This window comes from Gadus macrocephalus, chromosome 10 (genome assembly GCF_031168955.1).
Source record: "Gadus macrocephalus chromosome 10, ASM3116895v1".
Taxonomy (NCBI): Eukaryota; Metazoa; Chordata; class Actinopteri; order Gadiformes; family Gadidae; genus Gadus; species Gadus macrocephalus.
This window is the reverse complement of record NC_082391.1, coordinates 19,800,958-19,822,961: the sequence shown is the minus strand read 5'-3', so window position 1 is coordinate 19,822,961 and position 22,004 is coordinate 19,800,958. Positions and strand designations below refer to the sequence as shown.

Genomic DNA, 22,004 nt, shown 5'->3' with positions numbered 1-22,004 from the left:
AAGGTCTGGATTCTCGGTGTGTGAATGATAGAGAATCCAGGACAGGCCGCCTCAGGCATTAAAATAGTTATTTTAATGTCACCGTGATCTCACCGTGAATAGGTAGGAGCGAAAATAGACACGAGCCGAAAAGACATTTCTGAAGGGAGAGGTGGCTTGTCTTTGAGGGAGCCGCCTAACCCATTAATGTTGCGTAGTGATGTGTCTTCTTGCAGGCTTGACACTACTGTCAGAGTGCATTCATTGCTTGGTGGGCCACCGTTGTGTTATATCATAATAAATGGAATTGGAATCCAATCAACCATATACCATTTAATAATAATTCAGTAGACACTTTTCTCTAAATGACTCACTATTCATTTCTAGATACATCTTATTAAGGAGCAGGGAGTTGGTGAGGTGGCATCATGCTTAGGATAGCAGGTGTACCTGCAGCGAAGGGGTCAAATACAAGACCCTTGGGCCAAATCAGGCCCAAAGCCAAATCACATCCGGCTGGTGCAATCATTTGAGATTTCAACACATTTTGGTCCGCATCTGTGACTTCTCCAATGCGCTGAACTACAACAACATGCAATCACTGCAAACATGCCCCTAAGTGGGTGCTGCGTGCTGAATACCCACACCAACCTCCCTCTTAGGCCCACACCAAAGCGCACGCTACAGCTCTTGCTCTGCTATACCCAAGGATGCATACTTATGCCGCTTTTCCACTGCATGGTACCAGCTCGACACGACTCGACTCGACTCAGCTCGCCTTTTTTGCGTTTCCACCGCGAAAACATGGTATCTGGTACCTGAAGTGGCTGCTTTTTCTAGTACCGCCTCGCTCTAGGTTCCAAGCGGCTGAGCCGATGCTAAAAGGTGACGTCGGCAGACGGCCGGCCACTGATTGGCCAGAGAGTGTGACGAAGGCACGAGAGCGACATGGCAACCATGCTGGTAACAGCCATAGCAGCGCCGCAGCCAACATATTCCACTTCTTCAACATGCCAGCTAATAATACGAACACGAATACCATCGCATCGATGTTCTCCATTGTTGTTATGTGGGTTCTGTCCATGTGTGGGTTACGTAGGTGTTGTTTGCGTCGCGTACAAAAATACGTCACGGCCCTTTCGCGCAGCTGACCCCGCCCACGTCCCGGAGGTACTATTTGCGGTGGAAAAGGACCCGCGCTGCTACCGTGTCGAGTCGTGTCGAGTTGTGTCGTGTCGAGTCGAGCTACATGTGCGGTGGAAAAGCGGCATTAGAGTACCAGGGTTCCGCTGTGTTAGAAGCACCATTGTCTTGACCTTGATCTTTTATTGCAATTTCTACCGTCTATAGACAGAACGTCTTACCTGGGAGAGTTTGTCGACGGCGGAGCCGTTATGTTTAAAAACATAACGTCTTACCTGGACGAGTGTGTCGCTGCGGAGTGTGCGTGTCTGTTCTTACCCGGGCGCGTGTGTCGATGGCGGAGCAGTTATGTTTAAAAACATAAAGTCTTACCTGGGCGAGTGTCGCTGCAGTGTGTGTGCGTGTGTGTGTGTTCCAACTTGCGCTTGTGTCGATGGCTGAGCCGTTGGGTTTAAGGGTGAGAGTCGATGCGGTGTGTGAGCGTGCCTGTTTGTTCCTACCTGCGCGTGTGTCGATGGCGGAGCCGTTATGTTTAAAAACATAACGTCTTAGCCTGACGAGTTTGTCATTGCCTTTGTCTTGACGTACGGTGCGTGCGCGTGCGTGTGTGCGTGTGCGTGTGTTTGTGTGCGTGCGTGTGTGTGCGTGTGTGTGTGTGTCCATGTAGGTTCATGCGCATGTGTGTGCGGTGTGTGTATGCGGTGTGTATGTGCGTGATTGCCGTGTATGTATGCGTTTGCTCGTGCCGTGTGTGTGTGTGAGCTGCAGGTTGCTTGGCACATGCGCACATGAGTAACTTGAGTAACTGGTGCGACATGTGTCTGTTACTGCAAATCGTTCAATATGCGCTAATGATCTTATGGATGTCCCCTCCAGAGAGACATAGAACGCCCTGTTGGTGCCTTGTTGCTCTGAGATCTGCACACAGTGGATGCAATTGCCATAGAAACAGCTATTAAAAAGCTTCCAGACAGATCGTCAGGGAAAATAAAGTTTATGCACATAGCAACTGATTCGAATAAAAAGGTATCTCTGATCATTTAGTTTGTCTAGACCACAAACACACAAACACACTCATTTTCATATTGTGCCTGTGAAGAGTCTGAAGTAGTAATGACTGTGTGCCGAGTAATTTGTCATTAGTTAGATAAGATGAGTGGCAGGAGGAGTCATTAGTCACCTGGGTTTTCTAGGTGGGACCATGGGCAGAGAAACAATGGAAAACAAAATACACCATGATGGTCTCATTATATTAATCCCATACAAACAACCGCTTGACTCCCATTTTGTATGTGTCTGTGTATATGTTTGTGTTTGTGTACATTTTAATTCAGGATCTCACATGTCACTTTATCTTTAAAGATTGTCAGCCGGATATAACATGGCACGACTGCTGTCAATTGTAAGACGACACAATTGAATCTGCGAGCTGACAAGGAGGTGGGAAAAGGGATGGGGGAGAAAGCAGTTTAGCGGAAAACTCTTTTTCCATCCCTGATTTGTCTTAGAATCACACTATAATTAGAGACCATTTTCTCCCCCATTTAAACGGCCGTAATTCCTAATCCATTGTAAGGCGGCCATCACTGGCTCATTTAGTTTCACCCTCGCTAAAGTCATTAGTCATGCTAATTAGCATATGGAATCAAAGGAGGGTAGCTTTGGGGATACTAATTGCGGTTTAGTGGTTCGACAGAATCAGAGGTCGTGGCTGTAGAGGGGGAGAGATTCGGAGCGTATGACAGTTGAGATTGAGGACAGAGCATTGTGTATCCAACTAGGTTGTCTGCTATGGGTCTGCTGTGGTTCGTTCTATTCTTTCTTCACTTATTTTTTTCGGTTTGATTTGGAAATGTTGGCCAGCAACAAATGGTCCAATTCAGCACAGGAAGAAATGGCCCAATCCAGCCCATTAAATTATGTGCAGTATTTAGGCTTGCCATTTTTTTTTCTCTGCCATTTATTGATTTTCTGGCGATTCTACAGTAATGGCACACATGTCTGCCAATTTATGGTTGGCATAGAAAACAAATGCCTCATAGTAAAAAAAAAGACAAAAACAAACCTAAATCACCCCCTTTTCTTTGTGAGCAAATCCTAATTACTGAATTTAAGACTGTATCTTCTTGAAAGTGTTGCTATGCGAGAGAATTAAACCCTCTGCCCATTCTTCAGCCCAACCTCTATTTGTTACTTATCTGTCTGTCAGTTATAAATCCCCCCACCATCTTGAATCCAATCTGTGGCAGATCGCTCTACCACAGTCTGAAAATAATTCATGCATCATGCACACAACGTCATGCTACATGCATGCATTAACACACACAAACACACAAATACAATTGCGCCTTTTTGCCAGCTTAGGTGGGTGGACACGTTTAGGTTTACGGTAAACGCAGAAGCCATTTACATATCTGAATAAAGGATCCAGCCACACATCGTTAACTTCTCGCTTGGCGAATGACCACTGTGATATGTGAGCTGGTGGAGGTGGGGGGGGGGGGGGGGGGGTTCAGTTGGTTGCAATATGAGTGCTAGTTGCTACTAAATCTAACACACTGGACCTTTCATAAAGTAATCCAAACTTCATCTTTTGTTCAACAGCTGTTCAAGAGCAGGGATCTTTCTACAATGGTGATTAATAGTTTTCTAATCTTCACATTGCATAGGTTATCAATGTGTTTATAATAAAAATAATCTGATATTTAAATAGATTAGTCTAACTAGTCTATTGTAGTATTGGTCGTGGCCCTGAACACACACACACAGACACACACAAACATACAGACTCAAACATGCATTTGTACGAACACTGCCCAGGGCGTCCAGATTGTCGATGCTGAATTTGAGAAGCTTCTTTGTTTGTTTTTTTGTATTTATCTCGTATTACTGGCTGGTGTTTACTGGAGATGCTCAGCAATAATGTGCCGGCGGTGTGTGAATAATTGATTGGCCACCGCTTTTAACAGGGAACTGAAATCAACAAAGCTGGAAGGAACATTCATCTCCCTGGTGATGCTTCACCAAGACAGGGGGGGGGGGGGGATGCTGGCTGCCTCACACAGTAATGTGATGTGGGGCAGGGGGCAGGAGGGATGAAGGGGTGGAGTTGGACCGAAGAAAAAGAAAAGACAAACAGTGTCTGCTCAGACACTGGGAACACATGGTCTCAATCTAGGGCACAAGAGCGCCGCCGGGGGGCCAGCCACCTCTGTTTCTGCACCTGCCAGGCTGTCAGACACTTTGGGTCTTTTCTGTCCGTCTTCCTCCCTTTGTGTTTTTGTTTATGTCCTTTTGTCTGCCTGTGTATGTGTGCTTTTTTTTTTAAAGGTGCGGTCCACTGATTTAACACATTGAGGCTACCGGGGTAGTGGGAAAGATTAATAATTACCTGCAACTTTTAAATTGAACCCGTGTAATTAGATGTTGCAAAATAACAATTTTTGCCACCTGGGCAATACATGCAAACTAGGGACATTCACAAACATTCACAGACATTCACGGACATTCACAGACTCCCTTGAATGTGTTGGGAGACTCTCTTCTCTGGTGCAAACCTCACCCTGTTGCCTCGTTAGTTGGCAGTGTGTTTGCAGGCGGATGCCCACATTCCTGGCAGTGCCTTGGCACAATGCACAATGCTTGGGGGCGGAGTCTGAAACAAATGGCGCTGCCATTTTTATGACTTTTTTATTTATTTACGACAAAAACAGCATGTAGTCAAAATACTCTTCCTTCCGCTCATCGACGATATAGAAAAGTAATGAAAAACATGTCATTGGTGAAGCTATTATAATCTACATCTGATTGCACAGGTTATATTGGAAAATTTCACTAAATGATCAAACAAATATTTCCCACTATCCCAACAGGAGCCTCGATGTGTAACTTCGTTGCACTGCCCCTTTAAGTGCCCGTAAGTTCTAGCGGTCAGAAAGCAAACCCCCCTCTCAGCCTCGAAACAAAAAGAAAGATAGACTCTAAAATAGTCTGAGAGAGGGAGAGAGACTGAGGGGAGAGGCTCTTAGTGAGAGAGGGAGAGACTGAGTATGAGAGTGGGAGAAAGATAGAGACATAGGCTGAGTAAAGGAAAGGGAAGGCACTTAGTTAGAGAGAGAAGGACAGTGAGCGAGAAAATTGCTTAGACAATTGTTGTCTGCCAGCAGTAGAGGAATGTTTGCTTTTACGGCAACTGTACACATGTTTCTCCCCGTGTCTCTCGCCTTCAGTCTAGAATGTATGAAATCCTTTCAGATGATAGTGTTTGGTGTTTTGCGCAAGGGATATAAATACCAACAAAGACTCCCGTGCACCACACCTAGCGTCAGTATCAAGAAAATGATTCCCCATTTCTCTTCCAGTCTCACACTTGAGAAGGCTGTCTTTTAATATAATGTGTTATCATAATTATTGATATAAATGTTGGTCACAAATTGCTTCATCGACTGCAAACGTTGCTTGATGCCTTGAAAAGATGAGTTCCAATCTGGAGAGCTAGTTACACTCGCTGTTCGGGTGCTTAACTAGCACACAGGTGTGCGTGATAATCACATGCGTTGAAAGGTAATGTCAATGAGATACAGACCACATTTAGTGCCTTTACTTCTGATTATACTAAAGTAATTATCTTTCAATCCTCTCTAAGTGGTTTCGGCTTAAACCATCTGCTGAATGACTTGTAACTAGCCATTTTCTTTATCATGCTTTTTTGTCTAACTCTCGGCACCCACAACAAAGGAAAATGTGACGACTATTTCTTCCTTCAGCTTGGCTGAACAAGACATCCGTACTCTTTCTGCTGCCCCAAATGTTTCTATGTACCAGGCCTGGCCTTCCTCTTTCATTACACAGCCATAATTCTTAAAAGCATCTCAGACAATGATGGTATTCACAGCCCAGTTTCATATTTAATCCCACTGTCTTGTTCCCGTTTAAACTTTGCATGTCACCATAAAGGTGGGCCGTCAGGGCCAAACTGTTTTGATTTCTCTTTACTTTCTCTTTTTTGAAAAAAGAGCTTGTTCACCCTCTCCGTTTGTCGGGGGCCTCTCGACTTCCAAGGCGAGGGAAAAACATTAAGGACATTCTTCTTTGCCTTTAAGCCGACTCCTCTTGAGGTGGAGAAGAAAAAAGCAGTTGTGGTCGGCAGGAATTATTCCTTCAGCTTTCAAATCAGCCATTTGTTTTAAGTGCAATTACAGGCGTGGCGAAGTGATCCTGCTGCCTATTAATCCACGGCAATTAATGTGCATGTTTTAATTAATCATATTGGCAACTTTTCTTAAAGTGAGATTAGTTGGGCAGGCAGGAGGCCTAGTGGCTCTTCGTGAGGGAGCGGTTATCTGGCCCCAGCACATTGGACTAAGCCCTCCAGACCTGGCTCAACAAGAACAGAATGGATGGAGGAATGTGATGCAATTTAGGTCAACACAACTGACAAATTCAGTCGAAGGGAAGAAATTGATTGCTATGTTTGTTTTGTTAGTTTGGTCCTTTTTGTCTTTGTCCAAATCCAGTGTTATATTTACATTATATTGCATTGTATTTGTATTCATAAGGAGATAGTATTTCAATAATAGTCATGATTCATGAACCGGTGTACTTTTAACGGAGGTTCTTTGGTGGCCCACACACCCAAATAAATAGATTGGCCACCCTGAGTGCCTCCCTTACTAGACCTTGCAGATAAATAAATTAAGATAATTTTGTGAAGCATTCACAAAACTATTGTTTTGCACCATTCTGTAAAGGCTGGTTGTCTGGGTCTGGTCCCGCCCTACCCCCATGTGCTATTCTCTGCCACCCCGGGGCCACATTTACTAAAATACTCTGGGAAAACACCCACTGATTACTGAGATCCGTATTCACCATGACCTCTCTGCTCAGCGCGATACATTGAATAAACATGCACAAACACACACGTCATGATGATTCCTCTTGCCTTGTTTAGCGGTTTAAAGAAACCCTCCCTTTGCTCTCTGCGCCTCCATCAGGTCTCTGTCTGGGCGCATCGTGGGGGGCGTGTGGTGGTTCTTCACCCTCATCATCATCTCCTCCTACACGGCCAATCTGGCCGCCTTCCTCACGGTGGAGAGGATGGTGTCCCCCATCGAGAGCGCCGAGGACCTGGCCAAGCAGACGGAGATCGCCTACGGCACGCTGGATGCCGGCTCCACCAAGGAGTTCTTCAGGGTGGGAGAAGTTTGGATGGAGATCAAGACCGAACACACTCAATCAGAAACATGGACATCCTTTAAAACACACACACACACACACACACACACACACACACACACACACACAGTGTCCCTATTTCCCTCTCTCTGACAGTTTGTCTCTCTCTGTTTCCTCTTTATGTTCCTCTGTCTCAACATCTCGTGTGTGTTTGTCTCTGTTCTCTTGTTCCTCCTCTGTCTGAGCTTCTTTCTGCCCCTTTCCTCCTCTCTTTTTCTCTCTCTATCTGTGTCCGTCTATCTATTTTTCTCGATCTCTCTTGCAAAGGAGGCTGAGTAGGGATTGGTTTTAGATAATCAATTGCACAATGGTTAGACACTCATTCACACAAAGACACATGGACACCCACAGACACACAGACACACAGACACACATTGATGCACAAACACACGGCAGGCATCATCCAGCGCACATGTGCGAGTGCTGTAGATGTCAGGCTCCTAAGTTCATCCTCTCACCACCGCCCACCTCCCTTTTCCCCCCAACCCAAACCCTTTCTCCATACCCACTATTCGCCCCATATCATCCACCCCTGAAAAGGAAGCTAGATGACGTGTGCCTCTCTGCCCGTGTTTGTCTCCGTTCCACCCCAGAGGTCCAAAATCGCCGTGTTCGAGAAGATGTGGTCCTACATGAAGTCTGCCGACCCGTCCGTGTTCGTGAAGACGACGGACGAGGGCGTGGTGCGCGTCCGCAAGTCCAAGGGCAAGTACGCCTACCTGCTGGAGTCCACCATGAACGAGTACATCGAGCAGCGGAAACCCTGCGACACCATGAAGGTGGGAGGGAACCTGGACTCTAAGGGGTATGGGATCGCCACCCCTAAGGGTTCCCACCTCAGGTAACAACACAGCGCCGTGTGAACCCACTGCAGCCCTGCTGGATAAACACAGGGCCTCGATCGTGTCTGGGACTCTGGGCTACCTCGCAGGATGTGCTAGCACAACGTGTGTGTGTGTGTGTGTGTGTGGGGGGGTGTGTGTGTATGTGTGTGTGTGTGTGTGTGTGTTTGTGCGTGTTTGTGTGTGTGCATGTGTGTGTGTGTGTGTGCGTGCGTGTGAGTTTGTGTGTGTGTGTGTGTGCGTGCGTGCGTGCGTGCGTGTGTGTGTGTGCAAACGGTTATGCTACCATTATGTTAATCACATTTATTTTAGCTGGTGGCAACCGCAGTGAGTTTGTTAGTTAGTAGATATTATTCAGAGGTACATTTGTATTCAAATGAGTAGTGCTTACTGCTTATTACAGAATCATGTCATGCTTCTTTAATCCTGTTGTAACTGACAGTGGTACTGGTAGCCCATCCTGGGAAGGTAGCTCAGTTTCTCAGAATACTATCAGTGCTTCTTTTTTTAATGCTGTATTTTGCATGATCATTACACCTGCATCTTCATCCATCAACATTCATTTTCAATCTTATTTATGTCCAATTGAATTAATCCCCTTTTGTCAATGTATTTTGCATTTACATAATTTGTCAAGCGTTAATATTGTTGCCTTACTCAGTACACATTTTACATTGAATAGATACTGTCTGCCTTCCTTGTGATATTTGAAACATCCTACCTTTACCCTCTGCATCTCGGCCTGTTTCCCACGCTCGCCATTGTCTACACTGCCTCTCACAAAGTTAACTTGCCATTGCCATCCACTCCCATCAATCTATTTGTGTGTGCATTATTTGTGTGTCTTGTGTGTGTGCACGCGTGTGCGTGCTCTAGCGCAAGTGGCCAATGGGGTGTAATTGAGCTGTCCTCTCCTCCAGTCACACTTGTGTTCCCTGGCTCGCCCACTTATTCCACTCTATAAGGCCTCTCTATGGCTCTCTATGGCCGCCTGCAGCTTGATTTACCCGAGGGCTGAGGCTGGAGCACCCTCTCACACTGTAAACAGACCTGTACAAAGTTGAGCCAGTACCGGCATGACTGCTTGCAAGGCCTGTGTTCATACATTGCCTAACAGACTTTTATACAACCATAGACACTTAAGTATAAAAATGCAATGCGATGAACTACCTGTACGGCTGTTGTGTTCGAAACCACATTATACTTGCAAAAATCCCTCCCCTTCCAAACTAAAAGCCTCTTGAATCAGCTGAAAACACTCCCTTTTCAAACCCACTTTTCCACTTGTGCCAGCACTCACGTTGTGTGGATTTTAAATGTCATAAATGTTTGGTGTTATTTTTTTTGGTGGCATGAAATGTAATAACTAATGGTTGAAATGATTATTCTACTAACGAAAATGCTACTAACAATATTCCTCCCATTGAGGAATGCAGAGTCACAGCAACAACAGTATCATCCCAGCCCATGTCACTCGATACCTCACATCAACCTCACTTACACCTTCGTCTCTCCCTTGCCCCCCGAAACCTGAGAGGGTGCTGGGGAGGACCTCTGAAGCGTTTAATCTCTCCCCTAACAAGCCTCGTTTGCTTTTAATGAGCAGAGCCATGTGGCGGAGGGCTGAGGTCTCCCCGTCCAGAGGTCCTCCTTGGTAGACGGCCAGAGGTCGAGCTTAGCGACTGGATATGAATTGGCTTCTGCCCCAAACCCCCCCCCCCCCCCCCCCCCCCCACACCCCCAGGACTCAGAGGAGGCCCATTTGAATCTCACACAAATTAGAATTCATACTTGCCCCAGTCGCTGCAGGATTGGGGATCAGACAAGCTGTTTAATGAATCCCTGACACCTTAACAGATCCAAACCAACTGTGTTGTGGATCACGTATGACGATGGCCTCTCCACCAGCACCTCTCTCTCTCTCTCGCTCGATTCTATATCGTGTGCGATTACTGGGTGCTGTGAGTGATGTGCGGAATTCACACACTGCCACACCGGCATCACACACGTCTGGCTGTGTCAACCCAAGACGGATGTAATTAATAGATAATGCGGCTGTACAATGGGATCTGTTGTATTGTCAGGATGGGAATCAAAGCCTAAGAAGTGTAAAATTGACTTTTGTTGTTGCCAAGACGTGAGTGACACTGTGAACGTGAAAGGAATGGTTTCCACAACATGTGAAATCCATACCTTATTGTTTTAGTCGGCCTCTTGGGCTGTATTCATCCATCTTTGTTGTGCTTCAGTTGAACATTGAAGCACAACGACAGTGGTGATGTTTTTCTTAAAACTAGAGTCTAGGCATTAACACATTTTTTACTTCCAAGGAAACACCTACAAGGAACTCACGGGATGTACTAACAATACATTTTTCATTTTCTGCCAGTAACAGTGACATGCCTCACATGTCCTCTGCACTTGTTCTATGCCTTAACATCCACACCACACCTCATCCTAACAACCAACTCATGCTCCTTCTGCCTACCTGTGGACACCATTTTAAACTAACACAGCGTTCCTGATGACCATCCACCCTGACACTCACTACACTAACCAAATAGACCAGCACGTGTCTCTGCCATGTACAACAGCATGCAGTGACTTCTTTCTTCCTGTCTGATTTGACTGGGCCAAGAAAGAATTCTGAGGTTTTACCAGCTGTTCCCAGCTCTTTTCCACAGTGTTTCTCTACAGCTGTGTTGTCAATTCTGGGTTATGGATGAAGAGTCTCTTTTATAAGCCTCTGATGAAAGGCAGACAGAATAAGAATATCTGCAAGGCACATCATAAGATCGCTGCAGCACTGATGAATTGGAGGGAAAATAATAAAAAAAATACTAGAAAAATCTTTTCATAGCAGCGGCGGCTGCCGTATTGCGATTTCTCCTATATTCCTGCTCGAAAATATTCTCATCGCAAACGTATTATTTTGTCTGTCTGTCAGCAGGATCGAGAGACCTTTCTTTCACCGCCTCTCAGCTATAGGAAACACACTGACACGCGTACATTTGTACGTACGTGCTCGACAGAAGCGGTGTGTGGGAGGGCGGGCACGCCCGGATGCAGGTGCACCGTACGCGGTGTTTGATGTCTCTGGTGCTACCTCGCTGCAGTCTGCCACATCCGTCGCCACTCAAAACAACTAGGCGAAGACGGGCGTGACAGTTTAAACACCGCCCTCTACCCCTCCAAACAACCCCCAGTCTCCTTCGCGTGTCCGTCTCTCTCCACTCTCCACGGATCGTTGGAGATCGGCGCGCGGTAGTAATCATCACAGCTCGGAATGTACTCTAAACGAGCCAGTCGCGGGGTTGAATATGGATAAAGAGAGAGAGAGGGAGAGAGAGAGGGAGAGAGAGAGAGAGAGAGAGGGCTGGTTGCCTTGGCGACGGATAGGCCCGGAGTACTGCGGAGAGGAGATTACCATTTACAGACGAGACCGACACGTGTGTGAGGTGTCCTCTGTTCGGGTGTGCTCTGCCTCCCGCCGAGGGCCCCCCTGCGTGGTAAAACCTGACTCTATCGTGGCCACCTGGCAGCGCAGACTATCGCCGATATGTACACATGACTAACCTCCATGAAAATAACATGCATTCAACCACTCCTGCTGCTCCATCAGTATCAGTAGCCACGTGCGCAGGAGTGTTAACCTAGCAATCACTCCCACAATCACGCCCACCGCATATACGACCAATCACACCGTATCCGACCCATGTACATATATAGATATATAGAATGTGTCCTAATGGTCTAATCGTTGTATTATCATTTCCAAGAAACCCAGTAAACCTGGCAGTGTTAAAACTGAACGAGCAGGGCCTGTTGGACAAATTGAAAAACAAGTGGTGGTACGACAAGGGAGAGTGCGGCAGCGGGGGAGGGGACTCCAAGGTCAGAGCCAGTTTGGTAACCCACCGCCTCCTGGTGGGGTTCAGGGTAACCGGCAGACCAACCACTCAGCGCTCGGGCCCCCCCCGCCCCCCACGGGCACTCCTGGAGACGGGAGGATGGAGGAGCAGACCCATTCCTTTGGCCTACAAAACCAAATTGTCATCACAAGTGTAGGCCGCAGAATACCCTGCTTCAAAAATGAGCAAGGGTCGTTTTCAAACTGAACTGCGGCGCCTCTGGGATTTGAACATATTGACCGGCGTTCGTCCCAAGTGCATCGGGACTCCCGCGATGAGTGTGCCGGTTACCCGGAGTGATATAGTAATACACATCTATTGACCTAGGGAGCAAGCACACCGAGATAGATGGAGTATTAATGCCTATCACTTTGACTGATGATGTTAATGATGTCACTGCTATTCTGTGTGTTTTGCGACGTGAGTGCGTGTGTCTTGGTATTCTTTAACAAAAGTATTAACACGTGTGTTTACTTGTGTGCGTGTGTGTGTGTGTATTTATGTATGTGTATTTGCTGCTCTGTGCTTCTTAAATGAATAACATAACATAACATCACCTATAAACATGTTATTTATGTTATTTCCCTTACGGTTGGAAGAATTCCAGTTAACCTAGCGGTGTTGAAACTCAGTGAGCAAGCCGTCTTAGACAAACTGAAAAACAAATGGTGGTACGATAAAGGGGAGTGTGGCAGCAAGGACTCCGTAAGAAAGGTCAGTCTTCAACTCAGAAAGTCGCTTTATAGCCAACCCCCCCCCCCCCCCACATACCAATCCAAACAACCTCCAACCCAGCCCCCCCCCCCCCCCCCCCCCCACCCGCATCCTCAGACCCCAGTTTAGCCTCAGCCTCATCCCAGACTAGCCTCCTAATGCCCCCCTGTCCCCTTCCCCCCCCCTGACCTACCACAGTCCTCTCTCAAGCACCTTAAACAGGAGACCGACGTGCATTTGCAGCCACGGTCGTTGTGTCCTCCTGTACACTTAAGACGTAGCGAGTTTGACTTTGGATTTGAATAGAATTCTTTCACTGGGGTCATAGTTAAGATGCAGACGCGTCAACGCACACTCGTTCTCATTGCCGCACACACAGGCACCCGCACCCAGACACACACGCACACACACACCGACAGAGCCCGGTTGTGTAAAGCCTATCTGTAGATGGATGGCCTTGAGAGTGCTGCGTAACGGCCCTAGATGAAATGTTCTTCTAACCTTGAGCTTGTAGAACACATCGCTCACAATGTACAAAGGGATTTTATTCCTGCAAAACTGGAAACGACAGCACGATAATATCCCCAAAGAGTCTGCAGAAAGCAGGCAATGTCAGATGAGAATACTATAGCCTTTGAGATGAGGAATACCAACCTTTTACCTTGTGGCCCCTTGCAATGACTCCCCCAGTTGGCCCCCAGTTAAAATGGAGTGTGCATGTTCACGTGCAAACCATGTCAATCTGGCCCATGGGTCCTGAATCACACCAACTGTATTGCATGAAGTGATGTTTGTCTCTGTCGACTAGCGGGGGGGTTACTTTTGACGAATTGTCCTGTGCTTCATTTGTTTATCAAGTGTAGGCATTTAATTGCATGGCTACAGTATTCACATCAGGGGATGTTTTAATCTGCCCCCTGGAATACGTTGTGACAGACTAAATGATTAAAAGTCATTTGTCTTAATGTTTTATTTATGCAGTGCTAATCACATTTAGAAAATGTTAGCATTTGGGAATTTGTTGAGACAAATATATTTTGATAATGAGCCCGCTGGCAGCTGTTTACAATTTTACAACAAAAGAAAATACACTGGCTATCCGAGTTTACCCTACTCTCTCTTAATTAAGAATCAGGCTATAAGCTAATTAGTACTATTATAACTTAACTTTGAAAACACTTCCCATTTCCCCAACTGATAATGAATGAAGTATATACCTGTTTAGTTAAACCACTTTAATATGGTAATGACTGTAGGTTGAATTGACCAGAGAACATTTGGTCGGGCTAAATTATGGTTTTAATCACCTTAAGTGACCACAGTTCTGCTTAGGTCCGCCATCCATGCCTGGAGATATCTCAGATAGCGCCATATAAATAACCCCACTAACATTGAGACATAGACTGTATAAAATAGCTTAAAACATATTTATGTAAATGGTAATGATTCTGATACGTTGATATTCAGACAGGATCTGAAATGAACCAAATGCACAGAAATAAGTTAAACAAGGGTTTTTGATAAAGTATGTTCATTTGTGTCGTCACGTCTCGTCGGGTGCGCGCTCAATGTGTGTGAATGCCTTCTCCTCGCTCCTGAGCAAACTAAATGTGTGTGCAGCCGTAGCTAGAAGACTCCATGCAGAATGCATGTGCGTGTGTTCGTGTACCTGTACCGCCTGTGTGTGCGAGACCTGTCCCTGTGAAGCACTCCACGTCGTGTGTACCTGTGTGTCATCTAATGCGTGTCGCCCGCCCTCTCCCTCCCACTCCCGTCTCCTAACCACGTGTTCTCTCCCCCACCCCCCCTCATCCCCCTCACCCCCACCAGGACAAGACCAGCGCCCTGAGCCTCAGCAACGTTGCGGGGGTCTTCTACATCCTGATCGGGGGCCTGGGCCTGGCCATGCTGGTGGCCCTGGTCGAGTTCTGCTACAAGTCCCGAACCGAGTCGCGGCGAATGAAGGTGTCCACCGCGCGTGCCGCCGCAGCCTCGGCCGCACAGGCCTTTCACTGCGCCTCCTTAGACAGGGGCGCTAGCGCCCCCTACACAGAGCTGCAGAGCTACGGCCTGTACGCCAACAACACGGTTAAGATTTAGAACACGGGGGGCGCCAGAGCACAGCGCACACACCGGGGTAGGGACACGCTCTGGATGGCGCCGTGATGATGATGATGATGATGATGCTAATGATGATGATGATGCTAATGACGATGCTAATGATGATGCCGATGACATGCATATGCCTTCTTCCTCACAGCCCCCCCCCCCCCCCCCCCCGATCCCACCGTGATGACAGTTATGGTTGCTCATGGCTTCACCTCCCTAGTGCTAAAACAGTCCCAATGTAAACCCCGCCCCCTTCTTGTATACCCCCTGCAGCTTTCCGCCTCAGGCGAAACCTGGCTCACTCACTGATTCTCTTGTTATCTTTTTTTTGGGGGGGGCGATATCTTTTGATTCCAAATTGCCCCCGTTTCTCTGCTGCACGGTAGCAGTGCAGACTCAGGTGCACGTGTTCTCTTCACTGCATGTTATGGTGAAGGATCAGAGGAGGCTCAGAAGCTATATTTGTTCGCTAGAATTAAATGATCTAGGTGGATAGTATTAAGCTGTCTTATTTCTAATCCATCTAAGAATGTTATGCTTATATTCCATCGCTATACCTAATGAGGTTACCAATTGATGATTCAATTGTATGAATCAGTTGTAGTAACAGATCACTATTGCCTACACATCGATCCGATCAATTATTAATTATCAATATAGCCGATTTCCTCAAGACAAAAGTTACAAGATGCCATACAAATGGGCAATTTGAATCAAAGCGTGCGCCAAATTCCCTTCTTCTTCTTCTTCTTCTTATCCACCGCTTCCACTCTTCACCCTTGGCTGACCTGCCGTGTGACGCAGGGTTCATTGTTGTGAACAATGAGCATCCTATCAATGTACATCCTATCTATGTCAACCCCCCGGCAGGCCCAGGGGCCACGCCCTGGGGGCCCGCCATGCGTTTCATCCTTCACTCCAGCCAACTAGAGTTAGAGGACGCCACGGGGCTGTTGCTGTGCGTCCCTGTCTGTTTGTAATCACACCGGGCTCAACCTAACCCATGTACAAATGCATTTATTGTTAACATCTTTTGTACTGCTGCAGCTTCTGGTTGTGTTTTTTCCAGCAGCAGCAGATGACACATGAGTGCATTTTTAGTTAATTATCTGGTCACGTGAGATTAGGGATGCACCGATACCAGTACTCAGACTCGGGCCCAATACTGTGCTTGTAAAACTTCGCTGATACAACCACCCGATACCACTTAACGCAACGTGATGCCACGTTTACAAACGTTTTTTTTGTAAACGTGGCATTTTGTCTGATATGATCGTCAACATAGCAATCTATGCCATTTTAACACCGTCACTGAAGTAAGTCCCCAATTTCGAGCATAGAGCAGCAATGGAGGCGCAGTTTGTGTGGACGTTTGGAGCTGTCTCCGGGCAGTGGTTGAATGTGGCGTCCGAGAGAAAGCTTTTTCATAAATGTTCCCGTATTCCTGGACGCCTATAGTATATCACTAAGGTGTGTGGCGCATGTGACGTAAAACATCATCACGCTCATACACAACGTTGGTGTTATAAAAGTAACAAAAAGTTGCAGTGGGTCGTAACCACTGGGATAACCCCCTCTTTACTAGAACTCTCAGCCCAATTGTATTTATTGAGTTTGAAATCCAACGGAAACAGCGGGTCCACTGGCTCTTTCAACTGTAATGGCATTATGAGGCATATTGGCTCATATCGGTACTCTGTAACGGCGAGTACCCAAATGCAAGTACTTGTACTTGATCTGAGAAAAAGTGGAATCGGTGCATCCCTACATGAGATCCTTGAGTTTGACTCCTACATTCATGGTCATACGGCCCCGAAAAACATGACTTGTGCTTTAATTAGCTGACGAGGAGACACCTGATCAGTATGCTCATCAGATTGGCCGGCAGCCCTTTTGTCCAGCGGTGCCTTTTATACTGTTTGCCAAGCAAGGCACAACAAAGCAGATCCAATTAGGGGGGGATCTGAGAAAAAGTGGAATCGGTGCATCCCTACATGAGATCCTTGAGTTTGACTCCTACATTCATGGTCATACGGCCCCGAAAAACATGACTTGTGCTTTAATTAGCTGACGAGGAGACACCTGATCAGTATGCTCATCAGATTGGCCGGCAGCCCTTTTGTCCAGCGGTGCCTTTTATACTGTTTGCCAAGCAAGGCACAACAAAGCAGATCCAATTAGGGGGCTCTTGTAACTCAACCATCCCCACGCTACTCACAGCTTGCTCCAGATTGCATTGGCCAAATTAGATCATCAATAGGAGGTTTGTGGTGGTGGTGGTGGTGGTGGTCGTGGTTATTGGTTGTTGGTAGTTGTGGTGCTGCAAACAACATGCACGCGCACACACGCGCCACACATCATTAGCTCTGATATCAAGGCCTACTGGCTTTTATTGGAGTAAAGTGGAGGGACAACGCCCCCGGCTCCTCTCCCCTCTCTCCGCCCACGCGTCTGCTCCGTGCGGGTGCAGCAACGCGTGTCCTCCAGCGACATGTGCCTCCACCTGTGAAGATCACAGAGGACAGGGGGAAAGACAAAGCGACAGGGGACGTAGGCTGCTCTCGCTCTCTGTCTGGAGCACAATAGCTCTGGCCTGCATTATTAGCATAAAGGTTTAGATCGTATTAACGTTTTTTTTTTTAGTGACACTTATTTGGATACCTGTCACAAATGAGGGCGTAGATCGCCGATGTTGGCGTTCAAACCCACAAACTTTTGGGCGGAGAGCCACCAACCCTAGCCACAACTAGACGACACTGCCCTTGTAACGTGTTCCCGGAGGAGGGAACCCCAGACTAGGGACCGAGCCTAGAGAGGAACTCTGGTGTTTTGTGTGTTTTACCGCTCGAGATGACATGTGTTTGTTTTGCTTGTTTTGTGTGTCCGTCTGTCTGTCGGCGTTTCCCGGCAGCAGTCCATCAACGACGCCATGCACTGTTCGACCCTGACCAGGATGAGCGGGAACGGGAATGGCGGGGGTGGTGGAGGAGGAGGAGGAGGAGGAGGAGGAGTAGGAGGAGGAGGAGTTGGGGAGAACGGCCGCCTCCTAGCCCACGACTTCCCCAAGACCATGCAGACGCTGCCCTGTATGAGCCACACTGCCAGCCTGGGGTTGGGGGCCTCGGGCATGTGATCGCGTCACGTGACACCAAAACGGCGGCAAGTCATTGGCAGGGTCCGACCGAGAGGAGCACAGGACTCTTTGACTCACAACAAAAAAACCTGGCTGGCAGGATTGGCTACCCTTGCGTTTAATTCCAGCACAAATCATCAACTGGGCTGCCAGCCTGAGACCCCCCTCCCTCCCCCTCCCCCTCCCCCCCCCCCGCCCCCCCCCCCCTCTCAACTAAATACAAGACCTTACTGCCAAAATGTGCTCTCAAACCGCTCACTTAAAACTATGAACCAGCCAGCCTCACACTGGCTTTAATTTGTTTCTTTCGATTTTTTCCTTTCTTTTTTCTACATGGAGAAGAAGTTTGAACTGTATATTAAGGTGGGGGGTGGGGGGGAGGGGGGGGGGGGGGATGGAGGATGAAAAATGATTTGCAATAAAGAAGTCGTCACCGGAGTGCGCTTTGGACATTTTTTATCGTGTTCTCTGTGTTTCAAGAAGAAGAAAAAAAAAATGAGGAAGAGCGGTAACTGGGCCTCATTTTCAAGCTCTCATCTGCAGCCCAGCGTTTCCGTGGAGATGTCGACGTCGCTCCGTGTGCGCGCACCCAACCCCCCCCCCCCCCCCCCCCCCCCCCCCACCCACGCAGCTCCATCTCTGACATTGTGGTTCCTACGTTGCTTCTGTCGGGAGTTCATGTGCGTTGTGTGTGTGTGTGTGTTGCACTGATGCGATGATGATGGACACGGTTGGGACAGAAGCTTGTGAACCGTTTGACAGTGTTTTGGGTTTCTTCTATAGGGGTGCGCTTCTGATCTCACTCCCCCCCTCCCCTCCACTGCTCCTCCCTTAAGATAATAACGCCTCTTTAGAAGGGCCGCTTCACAGAGTGCAAGACCTCGGATGAGCACATCCGCGTGTGCCGATATTAACGCAGTTTACTTTGTTGAAAAGCTGAGCGCATCCCGAACGCTTTTGGCTTTTGGGGTTAAAGTCGATCCTGTCTAGTGACAAACCAAACAACACGCATGTCATTGCTGCTACACCTTATCAAACACACCATGCCTTGTCTTTGTGCCACATGATGCACTCTCACGTGCACACACATACACACACACACACACACACACACACACACACACACACACCCTGCTGCTATTGAAGACAGCATTGTGATATCGCTAGGAGAAATGGATGCATTGGGAACACATTATCCAATCAGTAGTATTGACTTCCCGATAACAACCTCGAGATAGAAACAGAGCAGCATTTAACCGATTCAACATTTATCTGTGGGGATAATGTACTGGATTGACCCTTACACTGTATTACACTCTCCAGACATACCCACAGCTACTTGGAACAGCTGGTGTTTGTTAAACCACACACCAGGGGTCATGTCAGGTGCAATTTCACAGAACTGTGTCCAATGTCTTTATAATGCAGTCATTCCTACTGTGACGTTTGAGTATTATCATTTGGTTGAGTTTTCTTAATTTCATGATGCAGAAAGAAACTCTGTAATGCAGAGGTTTATACACCCTTCCCCCGCACAGTGACCGTGGTTTATATAAGAAGGAGTGTGAGGATTTAAATACGTGATTAATTGACAGATCAGACAGACACTTAACCCGCGGCGAGTGCTCCATTGCCCTGGATAGCATCAGTTTAACCTCCTATCCTTTAAGGATATGGGACATAATCCCTGGACTGTTCGGGACAATGATGACTAATAACCACATACGGACTAATTGGTTTATAGAAAGGAAATCTGTTTATCGCCACTACGAACACAAACATTGCTAGGGTTGATGCTTCAGTGCCAATGAAGTCCTCACCCACTGTATATTGCCTCTCTGTTGATTTGTTTTTATTTGATACAATATGGTTACATAGTCAATAAATCACCACCTTTTCTCAACGCCATGGGTGTCGCAAGCTAGGAAAAACAAAGTCAAGACTTCATCGTAGTCATGTATATCTCCAACTTTTATGTATATATAAAAAAAGGCTTCCTCTTCCTTGTGAAGATGTCCATACCCCTTCCCACAATGCATCACTGCGCCTCCATTAGTTTGACGACGTGTGTGTGTGTGTGTGTGTGTGTGCGCGTGTGCGTGTGCTATTTTCTTAATGTCGTTTATTTTTATCGATGTATTAATGAGGAACACAGCACAGCACTCCATGGCGGGGTGTTGACGTTTCAAAATATGTTTTATATGCCATGAAAGATTTGTTAAAAGACACTCAATGTTTGTAAGATAAATGCAAGTTGGGTCTTACACGCTTCTAGTGTAAAAAAAAAAGAAGAAAATAATAAAAAACATACCAGTGTTTAATAATCTGTAGATTATAATGTTGTTTAAACCAGGTGCAATTGATTTTATTTGATCTCATTTTCATATTTTTGTATTCGTTTTTAAATTATTTTAAGATTTGCTGTTGGTATTAGAAGTGTTTGGGGATAAGCGACATTTTATTTGAATGCGTTTAATTTTAAGCGCTTTTTTGGGGGGACAAAATATATTTTAATACCAGAATCAAAGTGACAAAAATTAGTTCACCAGAACCCTCTGTTATCGCTTTTGTTGTTGTTTACTTTATCCTAACGTCACTAGTTAAAAATGTTTTGCAGAGTTTGAACAATGACATACAAAATCGATGGACAACATGAAGGGGTTAATTTACGGAATTTAAAACAAGAACTCAAATCAGTAAAAAAAACGACTTTTGAAAATGAAAACTTTCTTTTTCTAGCCAGTGTCCTGAGGGAAGTCATTCTGCTTTTGTAACTGAATAAAGGAATCAACTATTTACATTGGTTTGCTTTTTTTGTCACCCAAGAGGACGTGATACTCATTGCCTGGGAAATACTTTTAGAAATTTGTCTAAAAAAATTGACTCTTGAGACAATTGCGTCTCTTGCTCTGAATGGTTCATTTGAGTAAATTATTCAGATTACTACGGAAGTAACCCAATTTCTTTCAGGGCCTCATAACACGCCACTAATATCGTAGTTCCTCAGCACACACACACACACACACATATATAATATATACCATTTCTTCTCTGTTCATCAATACTGCATGGGGGAAGCATATCTGTGTCAGAGGAAAACATGTTTAATATCACGCAATGGCAGGGTGTCTGTGTCGCTCAGGCTTGTAGCGAGAGTGTGTATGGTGTGTGTGTGTGTGTGTGTGTGTGTGTGGGGGGGGGGGGGGGGGGGGATATAATGCAGAGGCATAATGAAGGCCCACCATGATGTATTCAGTGCATCTCATCTGTTTGTCGTGGAAAGGTCACATGATGTCAGCCACTTTGTTGTCTCCCGGTGATTACTAGTCGAATCAGTGAGCTCCCCGCCACTGCTGCGTATCTGTAAACAACCAGGCTTTTCATCTCAATCTCTCTCTCTCTTTCTTTTGTTTGAATCCGAAGTGCCGCTGGTGTCAGGTGGTGTTAATGATGTGTGTGCTATATGCTCACTAAAGCACAAGAAACGGCGCACAGTCATTGTTTGCGCAAAGGTACTTCAATGTTTTCAGCCACGCTTACCAATGTTGTTGGTAAAGTTGTCGTAAGTCAGGGCTTTTCGTCATGATCCGTTTTTGACAGGAGCGGTTGTCTTGACACGTTTTTTATTCATTCCCTGTTTCTGTTTGCGTGTTTGCTTGCATTCGTGTTTGCGTAACGTGTGTGTGTGTGTGTGTGTGTGTGTGTGTGTGTGTGTGTGTGTGTGTGTGTGTTCGTGTGTGATTTTGCCATCACACTCGAGTTTCTCTCAGTGCACTGTGTCTCCACAGTGTATTTACTGTAGAATACCATTGAATTAGTAATCTGCTTCATTCAGTGTCAAACCTCATGGGAGGAATACAATACAATGCCTCGCAAAAACAAATCTACCCAAACATAGGGTATGGAAAAGTTTAGAAATACAAGAAATAAACATTTCCA

At 46.4% G+C, this 22,004-nt stretch overlaps 1 protein-coding gene across 8 annotated transcripts in view; it reads left to right on the top strand.

Moving 5' to 3' along the window:
* The window catches only part of gria1a (glutamate receptor, ionotropic, AMPA 1a), a 68,023-nt gene extending 47,162 nt beyond the window's left edge, over window positions 1-20,861 (top strand). The window contains exons 12-16 of one of the 8 annotated variants that reach the window (XM_060063098.1): window positions 7,116-7,314; window positions 7,950-8,197; window positions 12,709-12,823; window positions 14,654-14,788; window positions 17,844-20,861. In XM_060063098.1, the coding sequence (XP_059919081.1) occupies window positions 7,116-7,314; window positions 7,950-8,197; window positions 12,709-12,823; window positions 14,654-14,788; window positions 17,844-18,065 (919 nt within the window). In that variant the 3' untranslated portion in view covers window positions 18,066-20,861. Of the gene's footprint in view, window positions 1-7,115; window positions 7,315-7,949; window positions 8,198-11,977; window positions 12,093-12,708; window positions 12,824-14,653; window positions 14,961-17,843 lie in introns of all 8 variants that reach the window. The other 7 variants (XM_060063097.1, XM_060063099.1, XM_060063102.1 and 4 more) reach the window with 7 other exon arrangements.
* The last annotated feature ends 1,143 nt before the right edge of the window (window positions 20,862-22,004 follow it).